Source organism: Anabrus simplex, chromosome 12 (assembly GCF_040414725.1).
Source record: "Anabrus simplex isolate iqAnaSimp1 chromosome 12, ASM4041472v1, whole genome shotgun sequence".
Lineage (NCBI taxonomy): Eukaryota > Metazoa > Arthropoda > Insecta > Orthoptera > Tettigoniidae > Anabrus > Anabrus simplex.
Window position 1 is genome coordinate 98,753,314 of NC_090276.1, and position 19,340 is coordinate 98,772,653.

The window sequence follows — 19,340 nt, forward strand, 5'->3', positions numbered from 1 at the left end:
TAGTGTTATATAGAGGATGCTTGCCTAGTTGTACTTCCTCTTGAAACAATAATCACCACCACCAGTTACAGAAGTTTACTGTTTATGCTAATGACGGACAGTGCAAGGAGCTCAATGGGCACAATAGAAGAACTGTAATTAGAGGAACGGAAGTGAGAGCGTGGCCTGAAGAGCGATATGGCAGCGTTAACAGAAGCCTTGGAAGCAGGGCAGGTAGTCTTGAGGCAGCAGGTGAGATCGATAGCGTGGTGTTACTCACCATGAAATATTTACTGCGAGCGCCGTCTGACCACAGCGCGCCACGCCGCCTTCCCATTTCCTTATTACTTTATTTATGTTTATATCGTTATGAGGAACTTATTTAGCTAATGCATTGCTTTCTTCTTGACCACCTACCTGTCGTAAGAGGCAAATTTCTATCCGACCTCCCTTGGATAACTCTTGTTCTTTCTTGGCTTCGACGGTATAAGGGCACTCGATGCCTAGGGAGTCTTTTATTTTCACGCCTTTCGTGGCCCTTGTCTTTCTCTGGCCGATATCTTCATTCTTCGAAGTGTCGGATCCCTTTCATTTTCTCTCTCTTATTATTGTTATATAGAGGGTGGTTGCCTAGTGCTATTTCCTCTTAAGACAATGATCACCACCATCACCCGAGCTTGAAACCCGGTCCCGGCCGTACGCCAGTTCACTGACCATTCGACAAGAAGCTGGACTCAGACAAAATAATAATATAATTCGCATTCCATCTCGTCCAACTGTGACATGTCTCTGTATGAAAGGAGGGCAACGTTTCTCAGTAGTTTTTTTATTATTCGCATCCTTACAGTTCGGTTATTTCGTTTTGATCACTTCCAGAACGCGGACCAACTTTGGCCAAAAAAGCCTGTCAAATACGTATTCTAGATCCACTAACGCCATGTGTTAGTACCGAAGACACAGGATTGCTTGTCGTTCGGACGGAGCAACTTGACTGTTATATTGATGAATGTAAACCAAGTTGATGTCCTCGTCCAGCTCTTTCCACGCACATGAGCTTCTTCTTTTTCACCGCTCCTCTGAACCCGGCATTTGATGAATAAATACAACACATTGCACAGTCTGTTGTCCCCTTCGGACTGATCGTTGGTCTAGGACTGGGCAGAGGAAATGATCACTTCTACGGAGCAAAGGTGATTTAGCTGTTGACATAAACAAGAAGAATACATTGCATGTATCAGTAGCATTAGTAGCTTCTACAAGTACGGAGTACCGAAATATTATGCAGCCTGCTCTGGGATCAGGCGCACCACCAACAAGGAATTGGGAGATATTCGCGCAATAATAATCATTTAGGAGACATTCCGTTTTTGTTGAACGGAATGGACCCCAAGAGGCTGAATAGCAGCAACGTTGTCCAGGTACACTGTCTAGGATATTTGACTGGATGTCTCCTCACTTCACCTCCGACCTTCGTTGGTCAACTGTTGCTCTTTGCCAACCCCAATGGATTTAGGTTTCCGAGGCCTAGTGACGCCATTCGTGACCCGTCCAGTTCTATGAAGTTAGGCTTAGTCTAGAGTAACGAGAAAATAACCGAACAGAATTTAATGAAAATCGAAGTCGCGGTAGGTAAAATGGTAGTTATTGCCTACGTTATTATGGTCCTGTCGAAAAATATTTCATAACAAATATTACAGAAAATATAATTTCTGATCACTGTACAGCTTCACCGTATCGGCTAAAATATTTCTTTACGTCAAACCGACACAGATAGTTGTTGTGCTGGCGAGATGGGCTAGTAGTGGGAAGGAAGTGACCGTGGCCTTTATAAAAGTACAGCCCCAGCATTTGCCTGGTGTGAAAATCGCAAGCCACTTTCAGGACTGCTGACAGTGGGCTTCGAACCCACTATCTCCGGAATGCAAGCTTACAGGTCGTGATGCAAATCACGCAGCCACTGGCTACGATAACAAAGATATCTACGCCGTCACGACAAAATCCTAGAAGAAATCAGTTTATATAACCTGTTACGCCGACCGTGCTATCAAACGTTCGTACAGATTTCGGAATACAAGACAAGGACGTGGGGGTACAACTACAGTGTCTACAGGTTGAGTGAGAAATTATTTGCATTTGCTTGTAAAGAATGTACTTTTTGTGAACGAACACCTGTTTCGTACTTCCTATACAGTTCATGAATACATTTCTGTTACTTGAAATGATCATGCAGGAAGAACTTGACTTGACATCCAGGTCTTTTGCATTTCGAAACATTCCTTGTACAACGAATTTTCGTTAGCGTTCTGCATCAACAAAACGAACTTCCGGAATGGGTTGACTTAGAACTCCACCCTCAGAGCCATCAACGGTGATAAAAGGTGCTGAAGAAGGTTGTCCTCATTCCTTGTTCCCCCTGTGGGTGGGGGCGGTAGAATAACACCCACGGTATCCCCTGCCTGTCGTAAGAGGCGACTAAGAGGGGCCTCAGGGGCTCTGAACTTTGGAGCGTGGGTTGGCGTCCACGAGGCCCTAAGCTGAGTCCTGGCATTGCTTCCACTTACTTGTGCCAGGCCCCTTACCTTCATCTATCCTATCCGACCTCTCTTGGTCAACTCTTGTTCTTTTCCGACCCCGACGCTATTAGGTTTGCGAGGGCTAGGGAGTCTTTCATTTTCACGCCCTTCGTGGCCCTTGTCTTTCTTTGACCGATATCTTCATTTTTCGAAGTGTCGGATCCCTTCCCTTTTTCCCTCTGATTATTGTTATATAGAGGAAGGTTGCCTAGTTGTACTTCCTCTTAAAACAATAATCACCACCACCACTCTTTGACCGATATCTTCATTTTTCGAAGTGTCGGATCCCTTCCCTTTTTCCCTCTGATTAGTGTTATATAGAGAATGGTTGCCTAGTTGTACTTCCTCTTAAAACAATAATCACCACCACCACCACTTTTATCTTCTTCTTCTTCTTATGACGCCGTCTCCCTTGGAAGGTTGGCGATGCAATTGATTATGATTATACGCGAAACGGCAGCACGGAAATTTTCTATCGATGTATGTCTATACCACCGCCGCAAGTCTTTCAGCCAGGAATTTCTCCGTCTTCCCACAGATCGTTTCCCATCTATCTTCCCTTGAATGATCAGTCGGAGAAGTTCGTATCGTTCACCTCTCATGATGTGTCCGAGGTAGCTGAGCTTACGCTCCTTGATGGTTATGAGAAGCTCTTTCTTCTTGTTCAAGATGTTGAGGACTTCATTTGTCTTCTTTCCTACCCAAGATATTCGGAGTATTCTTCTGTATAAGTACATTTCAAAAGATTCAATACGCTTCTCCAATAAAGGGCTAAGCGTCCACCCTTCGAAACCGTACAGGACAGGAAAGACATAACACCGTAACATTCGAACTCTTGAGCTGGAGTCCCCCTGTGGGTGGGGGTGGTAGAATAACACCCACGGTATCCCCTGCCTGTCGTAAGAGGCGACTAAAAGGGGCCTCAGGGGCTCTGAACTTTGGAGCGTGGGTTGGCGTCCACGAGGCCCTAAGCTGAGTCCTGGCATTGCTTCCAGTTACTTGTGCTAGGCTCCTCACCTTCATCTATCCTATCCGACCTCTCTTGGTCAACTCTTGTTCTTTTCCGACCCCGACCCTATTAGGTTTGCGAGGGCTAGGGAGTCTTTCATTTTCACGCCCTTCGTGGCCCTTCTCTTATTTTGCTCGATATCTTCATTTTTCGAAGTATCGGACCCCTTCCATTTTTTTCCCTCTGATTAGTGTTATATAGAGGATGGTTGCCTAGTTGTACTTCCTCTTAAAACAATAATCACCACCACCACCACCTCTTGAGCTGGAGGTTGATTTCTCGGCTGGTGAATAAGGTCCTCGTGGTACTGAACATATTTTGTGCTTGTCCAATCCTGGATAAGATTTCCCATTTTGAATCACAATGCTGTTAAACTAGAGTTCCAAAATATTTGATAGAAAATACTTGTTGGACGATGTTGTTGTTGATGTAAAGGGAGGCCTGTTTTGGTGTTTTTGAGAATACAATCAGCTTGGTCTTGTTAATATTCAAGGATAAACCGTAGGTTTCACTGGTCCTCACGATGTTGCATATAATGATTTGAAGATCACTAGGGTTGCTGGCTAACTCAATCGTGTCATCAGCAAATCGGATGTTATTAATGACAAAGCCATTGATCTTGATACCTAGATTAACATCTTCCATAGCCTCTCTGAACACAGCTTCAGAGTAGTTGAAAAGGAGTGGGGACAGGACACATCCCTGGGGGACACCTCTTCGTATAGCTATGTCCTCAATAGTAGTTCCTTCTATTTTGACCTCTGCCGTTTGATTCCAGTACAGATGGGAAATGATACGAAGATCACCAACATCTACACCAGTAGATTTTAAAATCTCAACAAGTTTTTCATGAGATACGCAATCGAAAGCTTTTCGGTAGTCGATGGAACTAGCGTGCACATCTACATTCATATCTAGGCATCTCTGGATCAAAACATTCAAGGAAAAAAGGGCCTCACGAGTTCCCAGTCCATTTCTAAAGCCAAACTGAGTGTGTCCAACTTGGTGTTCGCATTTGAGATAGGTTCGAGTGTGGATGATACGCAAAAATACCTTAGGCTGATCATACGATAATCATCACAATGTGATGCACTAGCTTTTTTAGGTATGGTGATCCCCCTGTGGGTGGGGGCGGTAGAATAACACCCACGGTATTCCCTGCCTGTCGTAAGAGGCGACTAAAAGGGGCCTCAGGGGCTCTAAACCTTGGAGCGTGGGTTGGCGACCACGGGGCCCTCAGCTGAGTCCTGGCATTGCTTCCACTTACTTGTGCCAGACTCCTCACTTTCATCTATCCTATCCGACCTACCTTGGTCAACTCTTGTTCTTTTCCGACCCCGACGCTATTAGGTTTGCGAGGGCTAGGGAGTCTTTCATTTTCACGCCCTTCGTGGCCCTTGTCTTCCTTTGGCCGATATCTTCATTTTTCGAAGTGTCGGACCCCTTCCATTTTTCCCTCTGATTAGTGTTATATAGAGGATGGTTGCCTAGTTGTACTTCCTCTTAAAACAATAATCACCACCACCACCACCAGGTATGGTGACAAAAGTAGATCTTAGCCAGTCAGATGGAATTCTACCAGATTTATATATTGCGTTGAATAATGTAGTTAGCAGCTCTAGTCCTCTGCCATGGCCTTCAGCAATGAGTTTGAGAGTTTGTGCATGAATCTTGTCCGGACCTGCAGCTTTTCCATTCTTCTGGAGTTTGATTGCATGCAGTACTTCCTCTTGGGTTATATTTGGACTTGTTTCGCTGCCTTCGCTAATAAAAGGTGGTTTGTCTGGCCTTACATCGCTAAACAGTTTCTCAACATATTCTTTCCAACACTTCAACTTCTCTTCGACTCCTACCAAAATGGTGTCATTGGCATCCCTCAGTATAGCTTTACACGTTCGAATGTCCTATATCATTCTTTTGAGTATCAGTGAGTATGTTCTTTAGTGCAGTCCATGCTGATTCAGTATCCTCTGTTTCCAAGTTGTTTATTGTATTCATACGTTCTTCGAGCTTCAAGGTTGTTTGAGCTCGAAATACAGGGTTGTCAAGGCTCTTTGTATCGATGCGCTTAGATCTGTCAGTGCGCATGTTCTTGACTAAATAATGAAGTTTTAAGTCCATGACGACAGGATTGTGGTCGCTGTTAACATCCGTATCTTTTCAGATGACTTTTGATGAGAATGAAGTCTATCTGATTCCTTACAATATGACCTTCACAATCTGCAGGAGACCTCCATGTATACAAGCGCCGGGGATGTAGCTTGAAAAAGGTACTAATAACAGAGAGCTGTTGTTCTGAACAAAACTGAACTAGACGATCTCCTCCGGCATTTATCTCACCAAGGCCATAATGTCCAACAATTTCATCCTCCGCACAGGGACTTATCTTAGCGTTGAAATCAACAAGGACAAGAGTTACATCCCCTTTATTTGTAAGGGACATTGCCTCCTCTAGAATGGAATAGAATTCTTCGACTAATTCGTCATCCTTATCGCCGGTTGGAGCATAGGCCTGGATAATATTCATGGGACGATGGGAAGTTTGTAGTTTAAGAAACATGACACGCTCTCGAAAGGGAATGAAATCGATGACAGACTTCACCAGATCAGCCGAGAGGAGCACAGCCACTCCATATTGATGTTGAGGATCGTTATCACCAGAGTAATACAGAACTCCATGATTAGTTTGCTGTGTTCCTGACTCAGGCCATCGAACTTCACTAAGGCCCAAAATCTTGATTTCCAAGCGTTGCATTTTTGATTCAACGTGTGCAAGTTTCCCATCCATATATAGACTTCGCAAATTCAATGGGGCGATTCTTATTCTTTTGTTATAAATTTGAAACTTATCAAAACTTGACCTCGGGGGGATTCTTAGCACCCTCTCCCCACTTAAGGGGTGCCCCGGACTGAGGGCCGTTTCTTTAGTATCTGTAACCATAATCATATTGAAAGATTTGGAAAGATAGCTCAGTAGGACTTCCGTTTCCTTTCTGTGCCGCAGTGTGAGAACCGTGGAAGCTGTTACAACTGCGCTTCTCACATCCAGTGTAGTACCCCTAATGAAGTGCTACTACATGGTACTGTTGGAGCTGCTGCCCTCCAACAGGAGATGTCCATTTAGCCCTGGACAATTAGGTTGCCTCTTCTGCCATCTATGCTATACCGAAGGCTATCTTCTCCACCATAGCTGCCGTTGAGGTCTTCACCGTAACCCTGGCAAGGGACCTTTCCAGATGCTGCACACCGGGACTCACATAGGCAGGGGTAGAGTGTCATGTTACATTTGTATAACCTATATGTATGTACTTAAATGCATAAAGTAAGCAATAAGATGTTACTTTGAGAAAGACCTGTCTTTTTATCATTCCCTAAAGTTGTATTTGAGTGACAAAGTCTCTTTTGAATGTTGGCTCCGCACATGTCCACCACTCTGCAGATCCACGTGCACTAACAAGTCTCACTACGCCTTCTCGCTGTTCGTGGGGGGCGGTATCCCTGCTTGTAGTAAGGAGCTCTGTACTTTGGAGGGTAGGTTGGCCCACACGGGGCCCTTAGCTGAGTCCTGGCACTGCTTCCAGTTACTTGCCCCAGGCTCCTCACTTTCATCTATCCTATCCGACCTCTTGTTTCTTTCTGACCCCCACGGTATTAGGTTGCGAGGGCTAGGGAGTCATTCCTCACTTTTCGAAGTGTTGGCCACTTCCATTGTTCCCTTTGACTAGTGTTAATGAAGGTTGTAGTTACTGTTAAAGCGATCACCCTCGGCTCTCTGATGTATCCACCTGCGAATATGTTTTCTGGGGCAAGTTAAGAAACGCCGTGTACAAGAAGAACCCGCACACCTCACAAAACTGAAACATAAAATTCGTCAGGAAATTACCGGGATTCCTCATCGTGAACTACAGAGAGTGATGTCTGGAGAATGAAGATGTCTCCTTAAGAGACCTTCCCGCTATTGAGCTGCACATAGTAACAAATAGTCCATGTCCACGGCTGATATTTCATATGAGTTTCCACGTAAAACCGCACTGCGACCTTTGTGCTGATATCACTAATCGCGTTTCGTTGCTGTGCCGGTAGATGGCGGGCGTTGCTTCTAACGTTACGAGTGACGCTATTTTAATCTCGCAGGATGACGAGGGTGGGTGGTTTCTTGCCTAACATGTAAGTCATGTATTGTAGAATGAGTTTCCAATGAGACAGTCATCAACAAAAGTTACGTCCGTGGTTCCTACCAGTCACAACAAACTTGTCTTTGTTAAGCTGTATGTACTGAACGTGTGTTCGTTTGGTTTGTCTGTCTGTTTGTTTGTTTCCCCATTTGTTTGCCCCAGGGGCTCTGAACTTTGGCGACCACGGGGCCCTCAGCCGAGTCCTGGCATTGCTTCCACTTACTTATGCCAGGCTCCTCACTTTCATCTATCCTATCCGACCTCTCTTGGTCAACTCTTGTTCTTTCCGCCCCGACGGTATTAAGTGTCGAGGACTAGGGAGTATTTCATTTTCACGCTCTTCGTGGCCCTTGTCTTTCTTTCGCCGATATCTTCATTGTTCGAAGTGTCGGACCCCTTCCGCTTTTCTCTCTGATTAGTGTTATATAGAGGATGGTTGCCTAGTTGTACTTCCTCTTAAAACAATAATCACCACCACCAATTGGTTTCAGTCTGAGAAAATAATTTCACGTTTTTTGTTTGTTTTCTTTACTTCGCAGCGACAAGGAAGTGACCATGGTACAGCTGGTGTTGACTGTGGGGTCCGTGACACGAACCGCGGTCGACATGCGGGCACATATCAAACGAGGTGACATTTAAGTGCTTCATGGATCATTTCATAAATGTTCAATATTATAAAAGTACTCTCTGTGAGACTATCAATAAGTAGCCTAGTTAGTTCCACACAGCAGTGTCATATTCAGGTTTCGTTCCGCATCAGGTTCTGACACAACAGCAAAATTACTCTTCAACTTCTGAAGAAGCGCTTCTTTTATTAAACGTTAATTAAGTTACACGTCTTTAAATAAACACGACATAGAAAGGCACTAAACATAAGTTAAATGTGCAGGTCAGCTCCTGATCTTCACGTCAGAGTTGTTCTCGATGAAGTCCAGGAACGATGTGAGTCTGGTGTGAGCCGAAGGCCATCCCCTCTCACACTTGTTGAAGCCTATGGACACCAGGCCGATCTCTGTGGGCACCCCGTCCTCCTCGAGCACAACAACCGGGCCACCACTGTCGCCCTGCAAGAACACACCTCGTTCACTCGTTTATAGATAAAATATTTTAAAATAATAGAATTCACAGAGAAACAGATATCAAGAGTGGAATGGCTGTACTGACACATAGGCTACCAACAAAACATACTTTTAGAAAATAGAAGCCTTTGAGATATGGTGCTGGCCGCGTGCGGTGAAAATAAGCTCGGTACACAAGAAACCCCTGTGGGTGGGGGCGGTAGAATAACACCCACGGTATCCCCTGCCTGTCGTAAGAGGCGCCTAAAACGGGCCTCAGGGGCTCTGAACTTTGGAGCGTGGGTCGGCGACCACGTGGCGCTTAACTGAGTCCTGGCATTGCTTTCTCTTACTTGTGCCAGGCTCCTCACTTTCATCTATCCTATCCGACCTCCCTGGATCAACTCTTGTTCTTTTCTGACCCCGACGCTATTAGGTTTGCGAGAGCTAGGGAGTCTTTCATTTTCACGCTCTTCGTGACCCTTGTCTTCCTTTCGCCGATATCTTCATTGTTCGAAGTGTCGGACCCCTTCCGCTTTTCTCTCTGATTAGTGTTATATAGAGGATGGTTGCCTAGTTGCAGTTCCTCTTAAAACAATAATCACCATCACCACCACCGGTACAGAAGATGATCAATATAAATGTGATGGCGACTGTTCAACCAGATTTAAACAAGGAAGTCGTCGTCGTTGCGGCACAAACTGTGTTTGAAACTTCGTGAGGATAGAAATGATGTACATTTGTAACGTCATAGTACAATGAAACTGACCCATCTCGGCAACGAACCTCCATCCTCCAATTCAAAGAGTTTATACCTACCGAAAATAAACCAAGATTGCATGGAAGATAAACTTTCCAAAGAATCCTGTACAGAGAGGAGCAGCCACAGCTCTATTGGAGGAGACTCCACTTCCGCAATAAAACTGTTTCTTTTTCCTTGTGGCCTACTCAATTAGAGACCAGTGGTGATGCTGGTGGTGATTCCGGACTTAGGAGGAAGGGCTACCGTCCCCCCAAAGAGAGAGGAGAGATCCGACACTTTGAAGAATGGAAGTATCGGGGAAGAAAAGATAAGGGCCGAGGCTGCGACCTCATACCATCTGGGTAGAGGAAGAAGGGAGGAGTCTGGCGCAAGTAAGTGGAAGGAATGCCAGGACTCAGTGAAGCGTACCATGGTCACCCCTGGGGACCCTTTTAGTCGCCTCCTAGGACAGGCAGGGGATACCGTGGATGTACGAACTAGAGGCGAGCGAACAAGTAAAGTAAATCAATTATTAATTATTTTGTTGGTGCTGATTAGGAGATTAAACCAACTGTTGGTCATTTTAGGTATTTTTTAAAGAAAAATATCTTTATAGCAACATCTATCGTGCTGGAAGATAAACAGTGAGATCGTGCTTCGAAAATAACAAACATCCAGTGACAGACTACCCTAGCTCGGTACTCTAGACAATGACAGTTGGTGACGTGTGGTCGACTATGAAACTTGTTCAAAAACATGAAGAAGTTATCTAATTATTTGTCAAATTAAAAATCACGTCTCTCCTTTTCTGATTCCACTTCAAAACTGGGCGCAGCGTGAGCAAGAGCAGGATTTCAAAAGTTCCATGAAACAAATTATTATGGTGTAGGCCTTTTCAAGTTTTCACAATTTGCCAAACGATAATCTAAGGTGTTCCAGCATCGTGTAACCATTGTCGTTGATTTATTGATATTTGAACTGCACGAGTGTCTCGCTGAGCAGGAGCGCTTTTATACACAGGACTATCACTCCAGATGGCGGTTGTAGAGAGGTCCTTACGAAATAAGAATAATACCTTTCGGGATGGAAAAGGCAACACTGTTTAAAAATAGTCATGCCATACGTGTTCTGAAAAGAAGGTAAAACCGCACAATTTAATCACGAATTTTTAAATGACTCGTGACTATTTTTAGTGGTGGAAATTTTCATCATGATTTATGTGAGGAAGATGTCCTATTTTATCTCCTTCTATCTGCAGAGCTTCACTTTACACAACGAGTTTTGGTTCATCTCCTATTGCTTCGACAAATTCTGCACCTCTTCTCTTGTCTCCTGAATAAGGCGCTTCTCTATTCTGTTCCTGAGATCTCGCATATTTCTCCGTGTTGTCTCTGGTCCACATTAGACTGCCAACTAATTTGGTTGTGTCGTCTATCCATTCTGCCTGAACACAAGTTCTAATGTTTTGCAAAATTCATAGCATAACCGTTGTGCAAGCTACTCCATGTTACTGCCTAATAATCCAGGCTCTTCTGATCGCAAATCAAGCTCCTTTGAGTTCTATTTCGTTCTAATGTTTCGTACATTTCATCCATTGGTTTTCTCTTCTAGCCCACACGTTCCTAGTATTATTAAGGAGAAGAAAGCTCTAGATACTATACCGAGCACGTGTTGGTTCCTCGACTCCCACCAGTGCACACCTGAGTGTGCGAGATGCCGTACAGAGCGGTGAGGAAGTACAGCGTGCACAGTGGGTTGCCTATCACAGGAGCTTCAGCGTGGTTCAGCACAGAGCTGATGTACGGGTTGTCTGGAACAAAATTAGAACATATTAATACAGGGCGCAATACTTATTTTTGAGTTGCTCTGCATTGACTTAAGAACATAAATCCGTGTTATTTGTACTCATGAATAAACGGCATGTTATGAGAACACAAATCACAGCATTCTTATCTAACACTGCATTGTTGTTAATACATTAAACTACACGAAAACAGGTCACAGTACAAGTCCTTCAGATATCTTATCATAAAATACGCTGTATCGCAGCATCCAAATTTAGAGCAGCTTACACTCAAGTTTCAGGAAGTGTAGAATAATCCTCGGAGTGGAAGCCACTTGAGCACGTTTCTCGACATAGCAACCCTCCCATATAGAGATCTATGTCAAGGAGAAATAACATTCGTGACTAAATACTAACCATCAGTGACTTTTCCCCAACCACTGATGGTCACTGTAGCATTCTCAAAAGTGTGATTGTTCTGCGCTTGCGTTCTGGACGGCAGCCGAATGGTCTGGATCGCATCTAAAATCACAGAGAATGCACAAATATGTAATAATAATAATAATAATAATAATAATAATAATAATAATAATAATAATAATAATAATAATAAAGCAGTACATACAACTTCATTATAGACTCTTTAGTCTGCAAGCGTGTAAGTGTCCGCACAAATCTCTATTCCCAAACAGCACTTGTTAAAAAAGGATCTAACAAGTATGCCTGTCTCTCTCTCCATTCACCTCACATGACATCACCGAAGCCGGTTGATACTTTCTGGTTCATCCTTTAGCTCCTCGTTCCAAGTACCCTCCTGCCATTTTCCCACCTCTTTATACGAGAAATCGTTCTTGCTAATTTCACTCTGTTAATTAGAATGTCCTGAGCTACGCTCCCGTTCAGCCAAGCTGAATGGTATCCCCTGCCTGTCGTATAGCTCCAGGGGCAATTAAGTTGGGAGCGTCGGTTGGCGACGACGGAACCCTCAGCTGAGTCCTGGCATTGCTTCCACTTATTGTGCCAGGCTCCTCACTTTCATCTGTCCTATCCGACCTTCCTTGGTCATCTCTTGTTCTTTTCCGACCCCGACGCCATTAGGTTTACGAGGGCTAGAGAGTCTTTCATTTTCACGCCCTTCGTGGCCCTTGTCTTCCTTTGGCCGATACCTTCATTTTTCGCAGTGTCGGACCCCTTCACTTTTTCTCTCTGATTAGTGTTACATAGAGGATGTTTGCCCAGTTGTACTTCCTCTCAAAAAAATAATCACCACCACCACCTGACCTGATTGAGTCTGATCCTTGGCTTTGACAACATGAAAGTGACTGAAGGTATGAGCGATGATAGTAATGCCGTTCCTTATGCAGCCAGTCCCTGCTATGAATGGAGTGAAAATGTTGCTCAGAGGGTTGGTTGGTGAGGGCATTTCAGTCGGCTTGCCAGCCAAATATGTAATAACAACTTCTGGCTCGGTGAGGAAAGGAACTCCTTCATTCCTCATTTCTCTAGTACCCCTGTTTAATGATACCTGGGGCGCCTAACGGATGCCGGAGATGTTAAGGTCCAAACCAGGGTTCGAGCTGAGCACTCGACATACTTAGATTAAAAGACGTCATTGTATCTTCATATTCTCTGCCCGCCTTAAGAGGCGACTAAAGGGGAAACCAGAGGCTCTCAGCAGCGAAAAGTGCGTTGGCTTCCACGGTGAACTTAGCTGAGCCTTGTCATCGCTTCCACTTATTTGTGCCGGGTTCCTCAATCTCATCTATCCTATCCGACCTCCCTTGGTCAACACTTGTTCTTTTCCGACCCCGACACTATTTGGTTTACGAGGGCTAGTCTCCCTGTGGGTGGGGGCGGTAGAATAACACCCACGGTATCCCCTGCCTGTCGTAAGAGGCGACTAAAAGGGGCCTCAGGCGCTCTGAACTTTGGAGCGTGGCTTGGCGACCACGGGGCCCTCAGTTGAGTCCTGGCATTGCTTCCACTTACTTGTGCCAGACTCCTCACTTTCATCTATCCTATCCGACCTCTCTTGGTCAACACTTGTTCTTTTCCGACCCCGACGCTATTCGGTTTGCCAGGGCTAGGGAGTCTTTCATCTTCACGCCCTTCGTGGCCCTTGTCTTCCTTTGGCCGATATCTTCATTTTTCGAAGTGTCGGACCCCTTCCATTTTTCCCTCTGATTAGTGTTATATATAGAGGATGGTTGCCTAGTTGTACTTCCTCTTAAAACAATAATCACCACCACCTGGTGCAGCAGACTCCCAGTGGAGGTGAGCTGTTCAACCACATACTAGCCCCCTTGCCGATCCTGGATGTCCGGCTGCATGGCTAAATGGTTAGTGTGCTGGCCTTTGGCCACAGGAGTCCCGGGTTCGATTCCCGGCAGGGTCGGGAATTTTAACCATCAATGGTTAATTCCGCTGGCACGGGGACTGGGTGTATGTGCCGTCTTCATCATCATTTCATCCTCATCATGACGCGCAGGTCACTTACGGGGGTCAAATTAAAAGACCTGCACTTGGCGAGCCGAACATGTTCTCGGACACTCCCGGCAATAAAAGCCATACGCCATGTTATTATCGGGAGATTGGTACCTGTAAGCTTGACGGCCTGCGGCAGTCGGAGAAGCGCTATGTCGTTGAGTTTGTTGTTGATGTTGTAGTCGGGATGTTCGATGGCTGCACTGCCGTCCACCTTGACGGACACCCTGTCTGGATCAGAGGTGTTCTGCGGGTTCACAGCACCGAGGATCACCTCGAACGCAGTCGCACTACAACAGAATTCGTAAAACCTATTAAAATAGTTCTCAACTCGATCTCTGGTGGCAAGGGATGCAAACTTCGTCTGGGTGTCTTTTACACGTTTTCCCCTGTGGGTGGGGGCAGATGAAGAACACCCACAGTACCCCTGCCTGTCGTAAGATGGTGGTGGTGGTGGTGATTATTGTTTCAAGAGGAAGTACAACTAGGCAACCATCCTCTATATAACACTAATCAGAAGGAAAAATGGAAGGGATCCGACACTTCGAAAAATGAAGGTATCGGCCAAACGAAGACAAGGGCCACGAAGGGCGTAAAATGAAAGACTCCGTAGCCCTCGCAAAAATAATAGCGTCGGGGTCGGAAAAGAACAAGAGTTGACCAAGGGAGGTCGGATAGGGTAGGTGAATGTGAGGAGCCTGGCACAAGTAAGTGGAAGAAATGCCAGGAGTCAGCTGAGGGCCCCATGGTCGCCAACCCACGCTCCAAAGTTCGGAGCCCCTGAGGCCCCTTTCAGTCACCTCTTACGACAGGCAGGGGATACCGTGGGTGTTATTCTATCGCCCCCGCCCACAGGGGGTCCAACGCTATTAGATTAGTCGGGGCCCTTCTCTTCCTTTGGCCGATACCTTCATTTTTCGAGGTGTCAGATCCCTTCCATTTTTTCTCTTATTAGTGTTATATAGAGAAGAATGGTTGCCAACTTGTACCTCGTCTTGAAACAATGATCACCCGGTGTCAATGAGGAGGAGGAGCCAAAGCGAAGTTTGGCGATGTAATAAAGGTTGTAAGATACTCACTCCCTGGTGCAGTGCGCCGCCGTCAGTACGTAGCTCCTGGAGATGAGAGACCCGCCGCAGAAGAAAGTCCCCGCTGCCATCGTCATGTAGATCGCCACCTGGTAGGGCAACTGGCCTCGAGAAGCCGGCGCACCACCCACGATCCTCGAGTCTAAAACAGACAGAGTAGTGCCCAAAGTTGAAGGGCTAAAGGGCCCCAAAAAGTTTCAAATTGTGAGTCTCACATACGCTATCAAAGTAAAAAAATAAACTTCGAAAATAATTTCCGCCCTTCGCTTGTTCCTTTACTCGTTTTATTTCTTATTCAGATCCTAGCCAAATTAACTTATGTGCTTAATTCTTGTTGTTCAATACCCTCCGGCGGTTTTTTAAATCTCCACACCGAATGTAGTTAAAAGTGTTTAGTGAAACTCTGTATTGACTCACATTAGCGCTCGTAGTGGAGCTGATGCGAAACAATGCATTGTCTCACATTAGCTCCCCCTGTGGGTGGGGGCGGTAGAATAACACCCACGGTATCCCCTGCCTGTCGTAAGAGGCGACTTAAAGGGACCCCAGGGGCTCTGAACTTTGGAGCGTGGTATGGCGACCACGGGGCCCTCAGCTGAGTCCTGGCATTGCTTCCACTTACTTGTGCCAGGCTCCTCACTTTCATCTGTCCTATCCGACCTCTCTTGGCCAACTCTTGTTCTTTTCCGACCCCGACGCTATTAGGTTTGCGAGGCCTAGGGAGTCTTTCATTTTCACGCCCTTCGTGGCCCTTGTCTTCCTTTGGCCGATATCTTCATTTTTCGAAGTGTCGGACCCCTTCCATTTCTTCTCTCTGATTAGTGTTAAATAGAGGATGGTTGCCTAGTTGTACTTCCTCTTAAAACAATAATCACCACCACCACCGGGTTCGGCTCGCCAGGTGCAGGTCTTTCTATTTGACGCCCTTAGGCTACCTGCGCGTCGTGATGAGGATGAAATGATGATGAAGACAACACATACACCCAGCCCCCGTGCCATTGGAATTAACCAATTAAAGTTAAAATCCCCGACCCGGCCGGGAATCAAACCCGGGACCCTCTGAATCGAAGGGCAGTACGCTGACCGTTCAGACAACGAGTCGGGCTTTGACCTGGAGAAAGCTTACGACACTACCTGGCGATATGGGATTCTCTCCACACTACACCAGTTGGTATTTCGTGGAAATTTGCCACCGTTTATTGAAAACTTCATGTCCCTCCGTCTCTTTCGATTCCGAGTAAGGAATGCATTTTCTCAATATTACGTTCAGAAAAATGGAGTACCTCAGGGATCGGTACTGAGTGACACGCTGTTCGCAATCGCCATCAACGGCATAGTTGCCGCTGCTGGGCCCGCAGTTGTTCCTTCGCTGTATGTAGACGACTTAGCTCTACATTACAGCTCCGGAAGGGTGGCTCCGCCTGTGGGTGGGGGCGGTAGAGTAACAACCACGGTATCAACTGCCTGTCGTAGGAGGCGACTAAAAGGGGCCCCAGGGCTCTGAATTTTGGAGCGTGGATTGGTGACCACGGGGTCCTCAGCTGAGTCCTGGCATTGCTTCCACTTACTTGTGCCAGGCTCCTCACTTTCATCTATCCTATCTGACCTCACTTGGTCAACTCTTGTTCTTTTCCGACCCCGACGCTATTAGGTTGGCGAGGGCTAGAGAGTCTTTCATTTTCACGCCCCTCGTGGCCCTTGACTTTCTTTGGCCGTTACCTTAATTTTTTCGAAGTGTCGGATCCCTTCCATTATTTCTCTCTGAATAGTGTTATATAGAGGATGGTTGCCTAGTTGTACTTCCTCTAGCTCCTAACTCAGGAGTTTGTATTTCGTAAAAGGTATAAATCAAGTTGTGGGTGAACGAGATGTGAACTTTTGTAGTTTCGCATTTTAAGTCTACTGTTGTCTTTTTCTTGTGTTATTTATTCTGGGAATTATTTACAATAGAATTTCACGAACATGACTCAGCGCGGTTTCTTTTATGAACTTGATATTTCCAAGTAATTTATTCTTGAAGGAAGTTATTACGTTTATTTTGCATTCTGCAGCGTACGAAAATTATCTTGGAGTGAATAGCATTGTTCTTATATTGGGTAGGCTCACTGTTACAAACATTCATTGAGGCACTATTCGATAGTTCTGTGCAGAAAGCTACCTTTCTAATTTCCGACACCAAAACTACCTAGGTTTTACTAAAATGTTGCCAAGTCTGAGTAAGAAGACGAGGCGCTCGAGTACGCAGTATGTTCCGAGCTATCAGTGGAATGACATTAGTGAACTAGTAAGTTCGAGTGGTGTTTTTGAAAGTAGGAAAGACTACAATATGAAGTTAAATTTACCGGGCGAGTTGGCCGTGCGGTTAGGGGCGGGTAGCTCTGAGCTCACATTGAGGAGATAGTGGGTTCGATCCTCACTGTCAGCAGCCCTGAAGATGGTTTTTCGACGTTTCCCATTTTCACACCAGGCAAATGCTGGGGCTGTCACTTCCTTCCCATTCCTAGGCCTTTCCTGTCCCATCGTGGCCATAAGACCTGTCAGTGTCGGTGCGACATAAAGCAAATAGTAAAAAAAAAAAAAGTTGAAGTTGAAGTTCAAGAGAACAAATTGGGGCAAATATTCATTTACATGAAGAGGAGTTAGGGATTGGAATAATTTACCAATTACGGATAAATTTCCAATTTATTTTTAAAGTATTTAAGAAAAAAGTGGGAAAACAAGTGTGAGGGAATCTGACCTCCCTGACAATGTCAGTGCACACCTGATATGACTGTTACTTGCTGTTTCCTTTCACTAAGAATTTGTATGCTTTTCTGATGCAAGTGCTCATTCATTAGCTCTAAGTTTGCTACTGCATGAGTATTTCACTGTTCGTGCTGAAATACTGTATTTCTAAGTAATCGAGGAGCATTTTCCACCGGCTTTGTTAACATCGACTACATGAAACAGCAGCTCACCATACGGTAACTTGATGTTTCCTCGGACAGGCCTCACTGTCTGCAGCCTCGGTCTGGCAGTCTTCAGGTCGATCCCCGCCACCTGCACATAACATGGACATGAACAACCCATTGCATATGCAACTTGTTTTAACATACACATTTATAGTTAAGATTAAGAAAACACTCAAGTTCACGTACACACACATTCCTGAACATTTTTCTTAGCTCTGGACAATGCGCACCTGAACGTAAAACCTGCAAATTTACGACTAAGAAATTATTTGTATCAAGACTATCCTCACTTTGTAGGGCAAAACATAGCTACAATTTACAATTAAAATTTAAAATTCTCTTAAACGTTAGGAGCAATTTTCATGCAAGATATTACTTTATGAGTCAGAATTCTTATCGTGAAAGTTAGTAAGAATAGTACGTTCAATAAATAGTGTCAAGTGTACCCAGGACCTCCCGTGGGTGGAGGCGGGTATCCCCTGCCTGTCGTATGAGGCGACTAAAGGGTAATCCAGGGCCGCTCAACATGGGAGAGTGCGCTGGCGACCACGGGGCCTTTAGCTGAGTCCTTGCATTGCTTCGACTTACTTGTGCCAGGCTCCTCACTATCCGACCACCCTTGATCAAATTTTGTTCCTTTCTGAGCCCAACAGTATTAGAGCAGTCGAGGCGTGCGGAGTCTTTCAGTTTCATGCCCTTCGTGCCCGTTGTCTTCCTTTGGCGGACATCTTCATTTGTGAAGTGTCGGATCCCTTCCATATTTTCTCTCTGATTAGTGTTGTATAGAGGATGGTTGGCCCGTTGTTAAAACAATAATCACCACCACCCAGCTTAATGGTTGCTCCCTATCTCTATCATTTCCAGTCCTTTCTGAGCCCTGTCAAAATGGCAATATTATTTTGCCTATATATGTCGTTGCAAATTTTGAATAGTTTCTGTATAACATTATAACAAATACGAGAAGATGTTTGTATACTATAAGAAAATTCAATGAATCATCATATTAACGCTGGCTTCAACTGTACATCTCTCATGTGTCTTTGAGCTATCCAGAATATTTTGATTAGCAATGATTATTCAGTTATTTTCTTATTTGACGAATTAATGAGAGCCAATGAAGGGAAGAGCAGGACTTACCAGGACCACGAGAGCTGCCAGGAGGAGGAGTGATGTCACCTGTGCTGACATGTCGAACGATGCTGCTAGCAGTCAGCTACACCGTTATATACCTGTGAACCTTATCAAGAGATTACAGTCCGGCTTATGGTACTAACACGGTATTCCCCACAGGTCATTAGCTCAATCTCTTTGTCTCAATCTGAGTTGAACTCTTCTAACACCAAGGATCGGGTAATTGCTCACTAGGGCACGTTTTCAAAGGTACTTGTTTGTGGAGTATGCTTCCTGCCAATTTACGGGAGTCTCCGGAAGGCGTCTGGAGAAACACGGAACATTTAGCTGTACTCTACAACAAAATGAAGACGAGTAGAAGCGAAAG

At 45.1% G+C, this 19,340-nt stretch overlaps 1 protein-coding gene across 1 annotated transcript; it reads right to left on the bottom strand.

Moving 5' to 3' along the window:
• Positions 1-8,528: 8,528 nt before the first annotated feature.
• Positions 8,529-19,039, bottom strand: LOC136884082 (brachyurin). Its single transcript, XM_067156104.2, has 7 exons — positions 18,980-19,039; positions 17,849-17,930; positions 14,883-15,033; positions 13,918-14,093; positions 11,737-11,841; positions 11,198-11,346; positions 8,529-8,800 (listed from the first exon to the last, which is right to left on the bottom strand). Exons 1-7 carry the CDS (start codon positions 19,028-19,030, stop codon positions 8,627-8,629), a joined length of 888 nt encoding a protein of 295 aa, XP_067012205.2. The 5' UTR covers positions 19,031-19,039; the 3' UTR covers positions 8,529-8,626.
• Between the last annotated feature and the right edge of the window lie 301 nt (positions 19,040-19,340).

What these genes read in the sequence shown, in the direction of transcription:
- LOC136884082 (XM_067156104.2), bottom strand. Translation starts at nt 19,030, where the DNA reads ATGTCAGCACAGGTGACATCACTCCTCCTCCTGGCAGCTCTCGTGGTC. An exon ending in TGGCAGCTCTCGTGGTCCTG is followed by an intron (nt 17,931 to 18,979) that starts GTAAGTCCTGCT and finishes TGTTATGTGCAG; the next exon opens with GTGGCGGGGATCGACCTGAA. An exon ending in GCGGCGCACTGCACCAGGGA is followed by an intron (nt 14,094 to 14,882) that starts GTGAGTATCTTA and finishes ATTCTGTTGTAG; the next exon opens with TGCGACTGCGTTCGAGGTGA.